The sequence below is a fragment of the Taeniopygia guttata genome, chromosome 1A (assembly GCF_048771995.1).
Source record: "Taeniopygia guttata chromosome 1A, bTaeGut7.mat, whole genome shotgun sequence".
Classification (NCBI taxonomy): Eukaryota; Metazoa; Chordata; class Aves; order Passeriformes; family Estrildidae; genus Taeniopygia; species Taeniopygia guttata.
In genome coordinates, this window is record NC_133025.1 from 44,140,718 (window position 1) to 44,159,377 (window position 18,660).

Genomic DNA, 18,660 nt, shown 5'->3' on the forward strand with positions numbered 1-18,660 from the left:
CTATCCAAAACAGGATAAAAGCAGTTAGTAGAGGCAGCAAGCCTACTTTAATCAGTCCCATGCTCAAGTTGAAAACATATTTTTATTGTAGATAAGAAAAAGATTAATTAATTTCTACAATCTTTTCCTTTATGCTCTGGAAGGTGTTACAAGAACAGGTATCAACGAATACTAGGCCACAGCTGCACACTATCAAGCCTGGTGCTGTGTCATGCTTCCTTCCAGGCAGAAGATGCAAAGAGGAAAAGATATGGAGATAGCTGTTGAGATGGTGACAAAAAAAAAAGTTTAGTAATAATCATGTACACACAGAATTTGAAAATACCTCTGGTTTTAAAGGCAAAATGGTAACAACACTCACAGTTCATGCTTGCCACACTAGTGTTCCTAAACAAAGGGACTACCTAGGGTTTAATAATTGTAGGAATGCTATCTTGGGATCCATTAGTCAGAGACACTGTCCCAGCAGAGCTACCTAGGACCATGGTAGAGAAAACCATGTCTGCCACAATTTTCTTTTTTCTGACTCTGAAAGCAAGAAACCAGGATTATCTGGCAGCAGGAACTCTAACTACCAAAGCATTGTATATGATAAATAGGCTTTTACAACAAAATGTAAGTTACCCCAAAACTAGTGACATAAGGCATTTATAAACAAAGGACAGTTTTCATTGCAGTCTGATAACTCAAACAAGAGCTTGTTAATATGATATATGCCCTCCTCTGACCAGAGCTCATGATCACATATGGAGCTGGAGGAAGGAGGAAGCAGGGGGACTTTTGGGGTGATGGCATTTGTCTCCCTGAGTAACCCTGCTCTCCTGGAGATGGCTGAACACCTGCCTGCCTGTGGGAAGCACTGAATTGATTCCTTGTTTGGCTTTGCCTGTGTGTGCAGCTTTTGCTTCATCTGTTAAACTGTCTTTCTTTATCTCAATGCATGAGTTTTCTCAATCTTACTCTTCCAATTCTCTCCCCCATGCCATCCTATGGGGGAGAGTAAGCAGCTGCGTGGGGATTACTTACTACCTGGGTTTAAACCACAAGTTGAAAGCTTATATGGATCAAAACCCAGAAGGAAATCAGCTGACAGGCTCCCCTCTCATCCTAAGTGCTATGCTAGGATTAAACCAAACCTTTTGCCACAATTACATTGCCACTCTCCTCCCCTAAACCAGCAGGTTTTGTTTGTCACTCCTTGATATGGGTTATCCCTATACCAACAGATTTAATTTATGCAAACTGTTGTTATCAAACTCGCTGCAAGACTCAGCCTAGAGATGGCAGCATTTGCCACAGGATCATGTAAACCATTGGCTGGAACTGCTGTAACAAATACAGGAAAAACAGCTCTCCCATTATTTTTGAACTTATCTTCAGTTGTTGTATGAGCACAGGGGTAGTGCCCAGAACTAGCTGAAAAATCCAAATATTAAAATAATCAAACTGGATAAGGAAAGACTTGGGCTTTAGCCCCCCTACAATAATAAGTTTTGAAAATAAATAGTGGGTTGAAAAAACATTTGGCCTTCATTGTCCTCTTGGACTCATAATAAAAATTTCTCCCACAACAAAGATGAATAAATAAAACTATTAAATCAAAACTTTTTTACATATCAATATACAGACAAGACAGCCAAGTAGGGAATGAAAAGATTTATTTTTTATTCTTTAGGTACTTGAAGTTTCAACCACTGTGCTATGGAAAAGAATGCTGTGCACAAAGAGCCATACCATCCACCAATAATTTTCCAAGTTCTTCAATTCTATCACTGACAAATGACTACATCTCAGAACAGTTTTTGTGTATTCTAAAAATTGCTTGTAATGAAAACATTCTCTCAATTCCAGAGATGTAGTATTTTTGCTGCTTTAGTTGGAAATGCAAAACAGAAAGTGTAGGAGAATGGATTGCAAGCAACCTTGCCCCTGATGAATTACAGCTGTGCTAATTATCAAAGAGGAGGAACTGCCTTGCCCTTAGTGGGACACAGTTGTATCCAATGAGGATGGGTGTTACAAAAGAGTAGGTTAGCTGGTCGAGGGGGAGACAGAAAAGGAGAAAGATAGAAAGGGTAGAGTATTTTTGCTGGCCCTGTTGTGAGGGGCTGCTTTTGGAGCTGCTGGCATCAGAGTCTACGAGGGAAGCCTGCAGTCAGAGTCTGAGAGTAGCTGGAGTCTGCTGGCAGTGCTATCTACTGCAACAGTACTGAACTTGATTTGGAAAATTAATTTTTAGTTATATAAGTACCAAAGCAGCAGAGAGCATTTTATGGCATAATCAAGCATGTATATCAACAGTTTGGGTAATCAGTCTCTTCTTTCAGAAACACAAAAATCTCAAAGAAATAAGTACATTTGTCACTGGTCCTGCTTCAAGTCTTTGCCCACAAGCATCGAAGTGACGGGGTGCATAGAGGCTTTATGCTCCAGAAATGTCTGGACAGCCAGATCTCGACTCTTGTCAAAATTGTAAAGGTCCCTGTAAAAGAAGGAGTAGGAGGGGGCACCATTACAAAAATCCAGGAAAATAATACAACACAGATTTTTCTAATAATTCACTTTTCCCTCAAAAGCCTTGCCTTAATGTGCATCCTGGGACTAAGGTTTCTTCTATGCAAAAAAATGTCAGCAAGTGGAAAGAGCCTCTGAAGATAAGCTTGTTCACAGTACACAGAGAATTCTGTATTAGGCCACTTGAACATGTACAACAAATGCATTTCAAGTATTATACATTCCATTATACTAGAAATGCCAACAGCATGAGCTCCTGAAATTTGGAGATTACTTTACCTGAACAATGGTCGAGTAAACTTCATCCTGCCCTGATCTGTTGCCATTTTTAAAGCCAGAGGAATAGCTTCTTCCCATTTCGACCTGATACAGAGGCGCAGCCATCTGGAGGTGGAAGAAAAAATTTGCACTTATAATTTCATTTGTGGTAGTGTGGTGGTCGGTTATCTAACGATTCTGTTCCCATAAATGCTTTGAGCACTGCTGTGTATCATGGGAATGAGATTCTAGCTGAACATAAAATATTTAGTGTTTGACTAGCACATTACATACATCAACTTTTTTGTACAACAGGAGAAGATTGCATTCACGTTCCTCCAAAATGGAGGATTATTTTCTGCAGCTATGTATTTTTTTATATTACAATAGTGTCCAGCTGCATCACTCAGAACTGAATTACACAGCACTTGTCCCATTTGACCAATGGATTAAACAACCAACCAACCAAATGAAATGTCACCATGGGTGCATGTGTTTTTTTGTTTTAAAAAGAAATTGATCTTGTTACAAGAAGTAGAAACCATACAATATGTTTAAAATACTTTGTTATCAGGTCATCAGGTTCTTTTGCTAGCATGCCAGTAAAATAAAGAACAGCTTATCTACCGTCCACTGAGTTATTCTACTAGACTGTATTTGCCTAATTCATGAATAACAGCATACCATTCTAGTAAGCAATGATGCCTGCACATGCATTTACAAAACCACAAGAACAAAAACCCCAAACCCAAACCCTGCCCCAGTTCTGTAAAACAGGATGTCTCAGGTGAAGTAGGACAACTTGTTTTATGAAAACGTTTAATATTTCAAAAGTGCCCATGCTAGAACAAACCTGAATCTTATTTCAGAGTTGTTTATAGCATTGAAGTTGTATACTTCCTGCATGCGTTGGACATGTGACAATGGAAGAGGTGCCTGAAAAAGAGATTGCACGGTCAGAATAAGCCAGAGGAAGACTTAAAGCCAGATATTTCAATAATAAACAGACTAATTCAAGAAGATTGATGCTACAAAGAAACTGAAGTCCTACCATGACAAATATTTTATTTGTTCCTTTTATCTTTTCAGTGTATGGAAAGGGGCAAGGAATAAATATTACCTAATTCCCACATTCTGCACTATTGAAACATTCAGGACAAAGTATTCTTACTCAATTTTATTGATAGCTCATTTGCTATAACATCTGGTATAGACTGATTCAAACACCTCATGGTTTTGTTTTTAGCTTTGAAACCAAAATACTTTGTTGTTTATTAGCTGAAGAGCCAGACATAATAAGGGAGGCAAGGCTGAAGTTTTCAATAACTATGCATAGTGGGAGCAGATTAATTTAGCAAAACATAAAAGAAAAATAGTAACTTTATTTCAATGCACAGTAGAGTTTCTATGCCTGCTTTTATGATATCAGAATCAAGTAATCCCAGGTGTGCTTTTACCTCCAGAAGCAACAGTGCCAGGAACTCAATTAACTGATGAGATGACATTTCCTTCAGGTCTGCTGAGCTGAATGAGCTCAAATCACTTTCTTTTGCCTAAAAGAGAGCAGTTTCTTATTTTTAATAGGTATTTCAAAATACAATCAGGTGTAATTTTTTGTTTTGATATAAACACTGTTGAGTCATTTCACTTAAAGAAGATACTGATTTGTATCTGTGCAGGATGTTACAATAAGGGGAAAGGAGGGACTTAAGCTGCTGATGTTTGTACTCTTCACTTATCTTCTCTTCACTGATCTTTTTATCACCACTGTCTTTCTGTTAGTTAAGTGAAAAATCAAATACTTTTTTATAAAAATTAACATTCAGAAAAAGAAAGATAAAAGATAGGATGCAAGTATCGTGAAAACTACAGAGGTAACAAAAGGAGGGTATGCTGAATTCTCTATTAGTTGTATGACTTCTATGCTTCAAACTAGGAGAAAATTATGTGGTATTAATTAATATACTTTACATACCTGTTTTTGATGGGAAATACATACCAAATCCAGTATATCATAGAGGAACTACTGCTAATACAATAATCAATAATGCAGAGGTACCCTGGCATTTGTTTTTAAATCAAGCCATAATATCAGGGTTTCAAAAATAGTATTTTCTGTTTGGTTACTACATATGTATAACAAGAAGTTGGCTCTGTACCTTGTTAAAATATGGACTGCACTTCACAGACAGACCTCACAGCTAATCCCTTGACTCTACAATGAAGAGCTATTCTAGGAAATGCAAAATCCATGGCAGCCATACTGTGACTATAAATACACACACTCACAACAAATGAGAGATTTCAGAAAAGAACAGCTCTCTTTGTGTAACAAAAAATATTAGCTTTTCAAGACAGGGACACTTCAGCATTCTTTAACCACTCACTTGGATCCATCTTTGGCTCAAGGCAATGCAAGCATTTGATAGTGTCATATCATACCTGTCAAATATTGAAAACAAAGGATCACATAATGAAACAACCACAGAATAAAATACTGAAAACATTAAGAGTGACTATTTTTACTCCTATATACACCTACATAGTACTAGGGCATTCTCCAATTAAACATTTTTAAGACTTTCACCCTGTTTATAAACTGCATCATGACAGTTAGGAAAATCACACGCAACCTGGAGAAGGAAAAGTTGAACTACAGAAGAGTTCAGCTTACGTAGGCTTCACTGGTGGCATTCCTGGAGCATGAAACCATGAGTTCCAGTCAACTTTATCAAGAATATCTACCTACAAAGAAACACAAAACCTTATTAAATTTTAAATCTGATTTTAGGATTTTTTTTTGAGAAAATGAAATCTAGTTTCAATCTTTTTATTTGTTTTGATAACATTCTTCCAATTACCCTGAAGAATCCTACACAGATTACTTCAAAGCAAAGCAATCCCCTCTATGAAAAAAAAATAAAATTAAAAGGCATCATAATGCAAACTCATCTTCATAAAATCCCAGATTACATCACATTAAGTTCTTGAAATAAAGAAATATAAAGAACCGGTCTTTAAATAAGTTCTGACCTAAGTCAGAATTTCACATAATTAAAGGATTTAATGCAATCAGTTTTAAATATTACCCAACCTTATCCTTGAAGTAAGAGTACAAGAACTTTTTCCAGTCCTCCGTTACAATGCTTTTATAAGCAAACTTCTGAACATAAGCCTTCAAGAAGCCAATGAAGACATCTAACAAAGAAGAAAATATTTTAGTGTTTGAAATTAAGGTGGAAAACAAAAACATATAAAATCTGACTAATGCTTACCTGGTCCTCCAAGGAGCTGTTCAAGGTAAAAAAGCAAAGCAAAGCCTTTCTCATATGGCACGGATGAATAGGCAACATCAGGATCTACTTCATCCAGATTAATGACGAGGTTAGTTACTGGATTTTTATCTCCAAGAGTATTTATCTGTGCCAAAGACAAAAGAACACATATCAATCTAGGAAAACTGGCACTCCTGCAGATCTATACTACTTCTATTTATAAAGGTATAAACCATCCAAAACTGAGACAGCTTCATTTCAAAGCATTCTCCTTTATCCTGATGTTCTGAATCTGCACAAACCTTAAATTACTAAAATTTAGAATCAACCACTGTGTGCTCCAGATGTCTCAAAGCAGTAAATGTCTAACTATGAGCACCTATTAGTCTGGCTATATTTATCCCCTTATTAACAAACTATTTGAACTATGTCATTAAGCCTTTGAATTTAAAACCTCTGTTGACAGAAGGAGATGTGCCAGCAAAACTTCAGCTCTGGATATGGGCAGAACAGATTTCAGGCTGCTCAGGGAACTAGTAAGCTATCACAGACTAGAAATCTAAAAAATAAAGTTTGATTATGCTACCAAAACACAAAACTAAACAACCTTCTTAGACAGTAAGAAATCACTTGCTTGCACGAGGCACTGGAAATTCTGATGGCCATGGCTGCAGATAATTTTGATAAACTTTCAGCTGCTTAGCATTATGCTAACAAGTAATACTGCAATTTAGTGATACCCAGAACAACGAGAAGAGGCTGTAAAGATGCTCATCCTTACAGAAAAGCTTAATACAATTCAAAGAGCTTTATCTAATCTGAGTACATGAAGCTATAACCTTGGGTAGTAATCAAACACCTTGGAACCAAAGTTGTTCATCCTCTAATAAGAAAGCATTAGGAAAGCTGACAAGACAAATTTTACTTGTGGGAAACCATATGATGACTTTAAAACTATTTACCGTATTCTGCAGTTCTCGCCAACCTCCTAGGGCCTGAAAGTGCCTGAACTGCTCACCAAACAACCGACCACCGATCCTGCGTTCCAGGTACACAGTATGACCCTCATTCAGCCTGGAAAGACATTGATGAAGTAGGATGGTAAAATGAATTTAGTTAGTCTCTTTACAGATTAAATGTAAAGTATGATTTGCATTGCACTGAACATTATACCCACCAAAAATGCTCCCATGTTTTGTTGGTTACCAAGTTTCCTGTCCAGCTATGAGAGATTTCATGTGCAATAACCTAAAACACAAAAACAGTTCCACCACTTAGACTCCTCTGGAAAAAAGTTATCAGATCCCGACAAAAAGAACAAAATGCTGATGGAATCTCATTTGCTGACTTCACAAAGTCAGTTAGCATGCACAGTTCTGCAGATCTAGCCATATGAATTTTAAGCAGAGGACCAATGCTAGCATAGCTAACAGAAATTTTCAATGTCCAGCCTAAAGCCACAGAGCCATACTGATCAACGGCTTGGTGTAGGTAACCTGCTTATGAAATCACATTTCAGAATACAGAATACCAAGTCATGGACTAGTACTGCTTTCTCACCTAAGCAACTTCTGCAATGGGAAAGCAAATGATGCATGATTTATTAAAAAGTACCCATGTCAAATATTTAAGAATTCTTCATTTAAGACAACCTTTTTTTTTTTTTTTAAGTTTAGCAGTACATCTGTCTAGTAAAAAGACATAGGCAATAAAATTGCATTCAGAGTATTCAGCATTGCAGAAAAAATAAGTATTTATTCTAATTGTACTCATTATTTCCACTTTGAAGAAATCTGTATATTATGAGTTCTAGTGCACAGACACATAGAGGAAGAAGTTATCTCCTAACGATTTTGATGAAGCCAAGTCAGTTGTGATTTTTAAACACATCTATACACAGATGTTGTGGTTTAACAGGATAGGAAAAGAGTTGTAGAGCAGCTAACCTCAGTCAGCTCCCTGTGTATATAGATGTATATAGGCATCCATGTTATGTCCATCTGTCCATTATATAAAATGGATACTTTACAGAGTTTACTTAAAATTAACACTCGCTTTTGTAAGAGTTCTTGGGTTACTGCCTTAACTTTTAATTTCCCCAATTAAAAAAGACCAAGTTTTCAGGTATTTATTATAAAGGAATTCAGATACATCTTCAAGTTGTGTTCTACTTGAAGAGACGAATCTATTTTTGACTTACATTTGATAGAGATCGATCACCTGCCTAAAAAGAAAAGGGAAAGCCAAGTTAGTTGTTAGGTTCAAGTCAGCCTCAAAATAAATCACTTCATGCAGTTTCTTGTATGACACCTAACTCCAAAGGAGGCAGGAACATTTACAGGTCTTTCTAGGAAGAAGACTAATCCAATTTGTGCATTGCTATCCATCACCTGATTGACATGCAAGCTCTAAGGAAAAGCTAACTTTTATCACTGCTATACTTACCAGCAGCGTTGGAGTTACAAAAGTAAGACAGGGATTCTCCATACCACCATAAGGAAAAGAAGGTGGTAAGACTAACAAATCATACTGTCCCCACACATAAGGTCCTGCCAAATCTTCTGCTGTTTTCAGCATAGCTTCAGCCTGAAACAAGAATTCACATTAATTTCTAAGATGATTTCTGACTATAAACACTGAACAAATAATAAGCTATTGACCCCATATTTCATTCCCTTTCACCTTGGCAAGTCTCACATGTAAAACAAGTATGGGACTGTATCAATATGTATTTTCAGCACTAAGTTCGTACTGCAATAGAATAGTAGCATTTTGTGGGATGGGAGGTAGACAAAGGAGAACTAAAGATGACCAAAACAGAGAACTGTAGTCTGTTTCTTTTCCAATACTACGTGAAATAGTCATCTTACAACACTGGATTTTGTTGTTGTTAATTACTCACCTCAGAAAATTCATAGGCTGATTTATCCACTAGTTCCTTTTCAGCCCACACCAGTGTCCTTGGGCCAATCTTTCTGTTGAAAGTAAAAATAAATGCCAATAAGACAGCACAAACCAGAAGTAATTCTATGGGAAACTAATACAGACAGCGTATGTGTAACTGTAACCCACAGCTCTTGAGTAACCCACATTGCAGAGGAAACTCATTAGAGAATCTTTGTCTGCTTTTCCTCTCCATTGCTGAAGCAAAGCCTTAGAAAACAAAATAAACATGCATGCATTATTCAGCACAAAAGAACAGGAAAACCACTTACAGAGTTTTAAATGCTATCAAGCCCTAATATAGAAGCATTATTGTGGCCTGGATTAACACAACCTTGTGCCAATGAGAAATAAAGCTGAAGCAATACTTTTCTGCCTTTTACAGAAAAGGCTTATCTGTTAACCAGGAAAGAAGATCTCTTCCCTGTGCTAAATTTTAACCACTAAGGGCTTTTTCAGGTCCAAACTCTTTATGCTGTTTCTCTAATTTACAGCACAAGTAAAAAAATTATTCAAGAGCAAATCAAGATATGTGCAGTTTGATACAAATGAACAGGTTAACTGAATTTCTAAGGCACTTTAAATTTAGAAATAAGACCAAGAAACAATTTTTAAAAAGCTCAAAATATTTATTGTGGTTATTAATATTTATACATTGTAGAGATTCACTCACCGACTTTCTAAAGCTCCAACCACTAAAGCAAACAAGTAGCAAGGTATGGGAACCTAGTGGAGAACATAGGAAAAATAAAGAAATCTTATTTGTAATGTCAGTTATCAGACTACTGACTCAGAGAAGAACAAAAGTATACAAATAAAGAAGTTTTCCTCCAGAGTTTCCTGCCTTAAAGGCAGGCGCTGTTTTTTCAAAAACATTGTTCCTTCTTCCCAAATGATACTCCTTTATCTACAGGATGTACTTGCTTCAGATGTTTCAGGCAAAACCCACAAAACTCTACCTATTTGAAAAACTTACAGAATCCACTAAGTATTTTTCAAACTCTAACTTTGAAAAAATCTGCATTCAAATTCCTGCTGGTTTGGTTTCTCTTCAAAAGAAAGTCAGTTTTTCATATTAATTTCAGTTCCACTAAATTTTATGGAAGGAGAAGTCAAGAGATACTGCTCAAATAAAGGGCAGTTTTATCACGCAGAAAGATACAGGAAGAGACTTAATGAAGCAAACAAGAATATTTATGGATATAAATACATTAAAGGAAAAAGATTCAGGAATAATCAAAATGTGTATATTTGATTTCCATGTTTGGAATTTAAAAAAACTCTAAATATTTGTTATTTCAATGAAAACAACTCCTAACTGAAGTATCTTTATAGAGAACTGCTTTCTCCAAGTGCTCTGGAAAGAAAAGGTGATAATACAGCCATTCCTGTAAAAGTTCCACTTCATCTGAATTTAAACAATGTTAAATAAGTAAGACTTAAAATCGTAATTAGTTGGAGACACAATTTCAGAAAATTTTATTCCACTGTTACCCACAAACCATTTAAATATTGTTTATTAAAATACACATATCATCATCTGTGTTTTAATTTTACCTATTAACCCACAGAACATATTATTGAAAAGAACAAAGTCCCTTAAATTATGTTATAGATGAGTTAAGAAAAAACACCTCCACATTTTGATGTCCAATCTGCTAATTTGACATTTTGTAATTCAAATGTCAATGACTGTTGGGTTGTAAACTCATTTTTACAGAGGTTGCTCTCCACTACCCTTTTTTCCAGCCTGGCTATGCAGAAAAGGGAGTTTTAGGTAAGCCTCAGCACACCTATATGTCCAAGAGCTTGATGCATTTGCCTTTTCATCTGAGGAAAAAGACACATTTTTTAACAAATCAGTATTAACATCAGGCGACGGGCATGTCCTTTTTCCATGCCTTTTTTCATTTATGTATTTTGTGCTTAATGTGTTTTCTTTAAAGAAAAGCATGTCTTTTTAAAAAAAGTAATGGTTTTCTCTATCAGAAAGTGTAGTATAATTTCAATTACACTAAATGTTATTTCTGGTACAAGTCCATCATGCTTTTCAACAGTGTATTCCTAGATAACATTCATCTCTGGATTACACAGACAACATAGAAGTCTTCTAGACTGAGAGTAGCAAATGTTTTGGCTCCACAGAGAGGGCAGAGCACTGCTTACTGATGTGCTCACAGATAAGGGAACTGTTTTTTCCCCTCTCTCAGGTTTCATGCAGCAGCCAAATCAAACCCGACAGCTGCTGCTGTTCAGAGTACTCTAACCCCCTCCTCTCCTCCAGTCACATCATACCATTCCTCCTTGCAGTTATTCAGTGTCAGCAGCCCAGATTTATGGTAATTTAATCTGTTTGTTCAGCAAAATGAACTGGGCTCACCAAAAGAGCTCATAAACACCAGAACTGTAATCCAAAAAACTGTGAGAACAAAAAATGCCAGAAGAGTAAATCAGGACTGCTGCTTTATGAGCAGTGGAATCATTAGAATAGCTGCACCACTTAATAAAACTTCCAGAGAACAGTAATCTTAAATTGGCTGGAGATACTTTCCATAGAAACCAAAGTTTTCCCATTAAAAAAAAAAAAAACCTAAAAATCTGTTGTCAGAATTTGCCTAACTTCAAGCTAAAAACTGGTTCTGACGTTGAGTTCCACTGCTTAGATGAACGCTCTTGGTGAGTTTAAAACTTGCAGGGTCTGTTTTCCAAAACTTCCTTCCATATTATTTGCATCTGCACTATTTTCCAAAAATCAGTGCAGATAAAAAGTTGTGACAGGACCAGTTTTGAGTATTGAAACATTTTCAAAACTTGAATTTGGCTTTTCTGGCAGTGCCAAAAATGACCAGTAAACACCAGCAGCACCAGCGTTTACTGGTTGTCTTCTCAGAGCTGGAGTTCCATAATGCCTCACATTTCTAGAGTGGAAAAGACCTATGTGAGTCACATGATTTATCCATGACACCAAAACCACACCTGAGGCGATTGTGAGCCGCACAGGTGAGGAGTAAGACCTCGTGCAGCCATCTCCTAGCCCGGAGCACTTACGTTCTGGCTGAAGCGGTAAACCTTGTGGGTGCTGTCCTCTGGGTCGGGCGCCTCTCCATCGCGATTCGCACTCATCAGAGCCACCAGCTCCTTTGGGACGGATATCTGAAAGGGCACACAGCCATAAGCAATGCAGCTGGCTCTCAGCATTATACTCCATACTACAAGCAGTTGATAACAAAGACTAGCCCAGATTTGTTCTGTTATTAGGTCATCTCTGCCAAGCAGAATATAAAGCATACAGAAAATGTTGTCTTGAAGACAGGAAATATTGAATTAATCAGAGGAGTACCTCCAACAGAAGTTAAAAGGCTCACTTTCTTCAGACAACTGAATTGTAATATCACAGTGCACATCTATCTTGCTTTTTGCTTCCTTAAAACTATTTACACCAGGACTGCAAATATCCCCTAACTCTATACCAAAATCTATTACTTAAGTCCTTTTCAAGTATTTTTTTACTTTACAGCACTCCTTGCTGTCTTACTGTCAGCTTTTCCTTCATCTTTCCAGCATCTTTCTTTCTTACTACTGCATTTTTACTTCCTTTTGCAAATAGATACATAATAATGAAAAAAAGAGTTGACATATACAAAAAGGAAATGGTAAAGTTAGAGAACTGCCACAGGGAAGATCACCTCTTTCCTCTCACATTGAGCTGAAAGTCAATACTGTGGTTTTATATTAGGCCACGTGCTGGCAGCTACCAAAAAACCTTGACCAATATAAATTCACCCATTGTAGCATTTGTCTTCAGTTAAGACACAGGACTTAGGTTCATCTACCTCTGCATAGTAGGTTAGTTTCACAGCAGGAGTGTCTTGGCATGGAAAAATGGCTCTGCAGTGGATAGCCTAGAGAGGGAGAAAAGAAAAGAAGATAAAACAAAACTGTCTTTCTAATGCAGAGGACTAGAAATAAATCAATTAATACACTATAGTGCAAGTCTAGACGGCTCCTCCAGAGAATTTGTTATCTGTAATCCAGCACTTCTATCACTTAGAGCTTACAGGCCTTTGTAAAAGAAATAATAGTAGGTAAGGCAGATCAATGGACAAAAGTATTGGTTGTAAAGGACCATATGTTCTTCAACATATGGATACTGGAGTGGGTAAAGCAGTTCCAGAATTACCAAACTGTAAATATATAATAAAATCTCAACAACAGCCTAACATTAAGTGCTTTCATTTAGGACCTTTGACACACAGCTAGAAGTTACAGGCTACTGCCCTTCCCCTTTCTAGCCTTTCTCTCCAGTTCTTTAGAAACCAAGGGAAATTACAGTGGTATGTCAACAAGTTTGGAAAAAATGAACTCAACCTGGCACTGGCTGAAGAGAAATGGGTGTTTCTTTCCAGAAGTTTGCTCTGGAGTAAACCATTGGAGAGCTGAAGACTGTGGAGAGCTTTCAAAAGAGATTTCAACAATTGCTTCTTGTCCCCTGTACAATGAAGAACACAGTCAGACTGTTTTGACACAAATCCTGATCACATTGAAATTCCTCTGCAAAGATGTCCGAAAAGCAGGTCTGCAGCACTGTCTCAAAAGCATTAAAAATCAGAATAAGTATCATATTAAAAGCGATAATTCCCTTTCAGTTAGGGTATTAAAAAATGGTTAGCTTATTTCATTTTTACATCCCAAGGTACTTTTATTATTGTTTTTACTAACCAGAAACTTTTCCTCTTCTCTCTTCAAGGAAAGCACAGACTATTTGGGCCAGCTACATGTGTATAGTTTTGTCACAGCTAAGTTACCTTGTACATGTTAGTGTAAAAAACCCTCTGCAATACACAAACAAAAAAAAAACCCCTACATGAGTGCAAAACCCTACATAAGAAGATACAGGACCGAATAACATAGAATAAGTATTCTGTACATTAAAAATTTAGATTTTCTGTCTGATGTTAATGTTCTGTAAGTATTATCCTTAAGAAGAAAAAAACACCCTGAAAATTATCAGTAATTGTAGAATTAATTCCTATTAACAGTAGGAGTTAACAAGAAAGATAAATAATGTTCAGGTTTTATTCAGAGTTTCAGAACTAGTGTCACACAAAAACTAACAGTTATGTGTAAGACGGGAATCAGTTTGCTAATGAGGGAACACACACTAACCTGACACATTCATACTCTTATTTATTAAAAACATCTTAACCATCACTGACACCCAAAGTACATGGAAGTACTTGCTTCTGTTCTCAGAAAGTTCCAGATTATACATGCAACTCTTGGAATAAACAATCCAGCCATAAATCAGAACAAGCTTCAGCTAATCAGAGGAATTGCACACTAGATAAGCTGACCAGGTGTACACATCTCGTTTATAACCAGTATTCCAAAGTACATATTAGACAAGAAAAGAGAAAATAACTGGTATTACCATAAGGCACAATTCTTTCTCAACGATCAGACGATCAGACTTCCAGTTGTAACCCCCACCCTTTCCTATTGTTGTTTTAGTTACATGGGGAACTATGTCTTACACTAGATTATGAATTCTTATGGTCACAAGTCATACCTCCTCTTTTTGTTTTAACCAGGAAATTTAGAACTTAAAAAAAAAAAAAAAAAAGGCAGCTGAAAGTCAAATAAAAGAAATGGGCCTATATTTCTGATGTGGCATGTTTGCTCAAGTACTTAATTTGTTCAATTTCATAAGAGATCAGAAGTGTTTCTCCAGAAAGGACAACTATTTTATGACATTCCTTTCTCTTCCTCATTATTTGTGTTTCTTAACTGCACTAATTCAAAGTACAGCATTAAAAAGAAAAAAAAGCTTAAAAAACAGACTAAACTGAAAGAGTTTTTATAGGTAGCAAGGAGTTCTAAAAACCAAACAATAAGAAGTAAGAAGTAACTTAATATTCAATTTTATTCAAACAAGGGAACTTCCTTATACAATCACAGCTTTCAGTTTTGGCACCATGGAGGATTGAGATATCACTGAGTTACAAAATACAAAGCAAAATGCCAAAAAACATACTGTAATTTGGCAACAGCTTTTGAATTCATGCACATTAAGAGGTAGACCCTGGTTAGTTCACTCTCCATCATGCTGCCAACATGAATTAGCATAGTCAACAAAATAAAACTTTGATTATTTGAAAACATGCTCTTATCTAATCATAGTGGTAACCTGAAGTTCTACAGAAATGCAGAACCAGCCCTTGTACAAAAGAAAATCCAACAGGGGCTGTATCTTCACGTGCTCTACACTGCAACAATTCTGAACCAGGTAGTTAAAGCAGAAACAATATTACTGATGAGAAGCACTGGAAAAATTGTGATAAATTTCTCATTATTTTGCTACTCAGTTTAGTAATTAATTTTGTACCTGATACAAGGTCTGGGGACAGATACAAACACTCTTGAAGTTTTGACTAATGCAAGCCAAATATGACATTAATCTACAAGATCATACAAAACAAATGCAATACCCTGATTCTAATTTCTAAGTCCCTTTGCAAGCTTTACTCAACAACCCTACAGGCAGACAAGCAGCTTATACAGTGAATTTTGAAAATCACCTAAAGGAGCAGGGAAAAGTGTGTACCTTCTTAGTTCATTTGGAAATGTGATTTCTAGAGGGGTCCCCTTGAAACTGTGCTTTTCTCCAAAAGCAAACTGTGCATCCTGTCCATTTACAGTCACTTTAAATACCTGTACGTCTTTTGTATCCAGGACCTGTGATAAAGAACATATTGCATGCCAGTTAAATAGTGTAAAATAATAAATGCAGCACTCTGAAATCTTAAAACACAAGTCCCTCTGAAGGAAAAAGTATTTTCTAAATAAAACCAGAAAAGCTGACTCTGTTGACCACTGGTAACCAGCATTTTAAGAGAGTAGCACTGAACTAGGAAAGCTGGAAGGGATAGAGGAAGAAAACCAACTTCTAACCACAGAAGTGAATTTATTAAGAAAAACTGCAAAGGTAACAACTCCACAGTACTGCTATGAAGTGAGGAGAACAGTATAAAAGCCCCTGCTAAGGCTCCTGTTGGAGCACGCCACTGTGAATCCAGACCTTCGTGCAATGGAAGGTGAATTAAATAGTGCAGTACTCATTTTTAGCAGGAACGAGGCCTTACTCTTTATTACTAATAGGACTGGGCTTTTCCCCTAAAAAACTAAGCGCCAACCACAAAAGAATTTTATGGAGTCAGCATGAGAAAAGCCCAGAACCCCCAAACTTCGAATATAATGCGAAGTTTAAGAGGTTCACATGCTTATTTACAGAGATAACAGAGAAAGCACCTGGCATAACGAAACACACAGGCGAAAAAGCCCCAAATCTAGATTTCCAGTGATTTATTCCCATATTTTCGGCAGCAAGGGAAGACACAGTCTTGCCCTTCCCTTGCGCACCGCGCCGGCTCTGGCGGGCTAAGCGGGAACCGGGGGCTGCGAGGCGCTGTCAGGCTCCAGCCGAGCAGCAGGCAGGGGCGGCGGGTCCGGGAAGGAAGGAAGGAAAGAAGGAAGGAGCGGGACGACGGCCGAGGGAAGGACGGGGAAGGGAAGGCGGCACGGCGCGGGCTCCGGGCTCGCCCCTCGCGGTCCGCGGGGTCCCCTCGCGTCCCGCCCTCACCGCCCCCCCCTCAGCCCCGTTACCAGGCGGCGCAGCGCCTCGCGCTCCGCGCGCGCGGTGAGGGCGGCCGTGCCCCGCAGCACGCGCGCCGCGAAGTCCGCGCGGCAGCGCAGGTGGAGGTGCCGCGTGAGGCAGCACGCGGGAGACGAGAACGAGCTGGGGTCCGCCATCGCTCACGCGCCGTCTGCCCGGCCGTGCCACCCGGTGCGGCACAGAACCCGCCGCGGAGAGGGGAGGGGAGGCCCCTGGGAGGTGTAGTGCCGCCCTCCGCGCGGAGAGGGCGGGGGAACGCCGTGAGAACTACAAAACCCATGGTGCATTGCGGGAGAAGGGGGTGGGTAAACCGAGAAGCCAGAGTGACTCGACTCGGCCCTCACAGAATGTGAACCCTACTGGAAGAGAAACGTGTGTACAGTTCCTCGTTAGTATAGTGGTAAGTATCCCCGCCTGTCACGCGGGAGACCGGGGTTCGATTCCCCGACGGGGAGGTACGAATCTTTTTCCCTAGCTGCTTTCTAACATAAAGGCAAAATCAATTTTTTGGGAAATCAAAGCTGTTCCCAGACAGTCGTAGTAAAACGACTCCGACTCTAAAGCAGAAAGACAAGTTACTCGGTCTGGCTGCCCACCTGCTCCAGGGCTGCGGTAGTGCAGAGTTTCACAAGATCAGCTGCAAAACTGAGAGCAGGCACAAGGAAAGCATTTTCATATTTTAATGGCTCAAACAGCTGAACAAAAGGGTTAAACCTCTCGAAAACATTCACCCTTTTTCTTAAACTGGGATGGAAATAACCTGACCCAGACTCACTTGAGTCAGAAACAATGGGAACAGGGACAGGTCAAATGGGCCCAGGAGAAGAGGGAAGGTGGAAGGCCAGAGGCTGTATCCTGGCTTGCAGTAACACAGCCTGGCATTTTTGTCCTCAAAACGAGAGCTTCAGCGATCAGAAAGCCCTGAGGCTTCACTGGATACTGCCCGGAGCATACTTAGCTATGTGCACCAGCTAAGAGTAGTTTGCAGAACAGCTGTGAGACTCCAGCATCCCTGCTTAGCTTTACTTAGTATCACTGCAAATGCTTTATAAGGCACCCCATCTTTTTTAATCCTTTTGCCAGAAACTTATTTACCTATTTAATTATTTATTACACAGTTCAGCACAAAGGTACTAGGAGAGATCTCCTCCTGTCTGTGGGAGGTCAGCAGATGCTGAACAGTAAATATGATCACCCAAATTTCTATTTTTCCAAGTCAAGAAATAGCTCCATGGCCAATTGCACATAAAAGGAGTAAGGAATTAAGACCCAAGGCAAAAGGCCAAGACACCCAGCTGTGAGGATGCATGTGCCTGGTGTTCAGAGCAGGAGGCTGGTGAGCCCTGCTCTGGCCCTGGCTTTGTGTACTCTGGCAGTTCCAGTAAAGCTAATTTGATGCCCTGAACTGAAAGTAGATCTGTACCATGAGCAACCTTGCATCATCCACTCAACCAGCAGCAAGCACTCAAGTGAGGATATGCACAAGAGAAATTTTCTCTGTGTAATAAGAGCTAAGAAGCAACTTGACAGAAAAGTTTGGCAACAAAGGGCAATTACTCTTAACACAGCATTGCTGGAAACCATGGACATGTAATGCCAAATCCAGAATCTAACCCCTGTCACCCTCAGAAATTGGTTTCTGAAGCAGCACACCTTCAGCCCAAGTGTGGACAGCCATGGGAGCAGCACACCAAGAGCTGTGGGGAGCTGAGACCACAGGAGGAATGCTAGGCTTGATGTACTGTGCAAGGCCAAGAGATGGTTTCTGTGTGCTCATCAGCTGATGGCAAAGCCCATGGGCCTCTCAAGAGCATCCCACCACCCCAGCTGTCCCATCTGGATGTGAATCTGAGATGGCAATGTGAGAAGTACATGAAGAAGAGGGGATGTGAGCACCATCCACAGTGATACCCTGGAGCTTTGTATAAACCCCTAGACTGCTGCCACATGCCCAGACAAACTAAGGCAGGACTAGGAAGGAGTTTTAGTAGGTCTGTA

The 18,660-nt window shown here is 38.8% G+C and overlaps 1 protein-coding gene and 1 non-coding gene across 2 annotated transcripts; one reads left to right on the forward strand and one right to left on the reverse strand.

The window, feature by feature from the left end:
• Positions 1-1,641: 1,641 nt before the first annotated feature.
• Positions 1,642-16,875, reverse strand: LTA4H (leukotriene A4 hydrolase). The gene is made up of 19 exons (XM_002189024.7): positions 16,653-16,875; positions 15,595-15,725; positions 13,359-13,479; positions 12,824-12,892; positions 12,039-12,143; positions 9,664-9,716; positions 8,950-9,022; positions 8,493-8,633; positions 8,248-8,271; positions 7,225-7,295; positions 7,010-7,121; positions 6,048-6,192; positions 5,867-5,970; positions 5,447-5,517; positions 5,160-5,214; positions 4,230-4,325; positions 3,626-3,708; positions 2,794-2,898; positions 1,642-2,482 (listed from the first exon to the last, which is right to left on the reverse strand). The coding sequence occupies exons 1-19, from the start codon at positions 16,797-16,799 to the stop codon at positions 2,362-2,364; spliced, it is 1,827 nt and encodes a 608-aa protein (XP_002189060.4). The 5' UTR covers positions 16,800-16,875; the 3' UTR covers positions 1,642-2,361.
• A 170-nt stretch (positions 16,876-17,045) lies between these two features.
• On the forward strand, positions 17,046-17,117 carry TRNAD-GUC (transfer RNA aspartic acid (anticodon GUC)). Its single transcript has one exon. It is a non-coding gene; the product is annotated as a tRNA-Asp (tRNA).
• The last annotated feature ends 1,543 nt before the right edge of the window (positions 17,118-18,660 follow it).

Bases quoted from the DNA above. Each gene is read 5' to 3' on its own strand.
- LTA4H (XM_002189024.7), bottom strand. From the start codon at position 16,799: ATGGCGGACCCCAGCTCGTTCTCGTCTCCCGCGTGCTGCCTCACGCGG. The intron at 9,023-9,663 runs GTGAGTGAATCT...TACTTTCAACAG, and splicing joins GTTGGAGCTTTAGAAAGTCG to AAAGATTGGCCCAAGGACAC. The intron at 4,326-5,159 runs GTGAGTGGTTAA...GCTCTCTTTTAG, and splicing joins TGAGCCAAAGATGGATCCAA to GCAAAAGAAAGTGATTTGAG.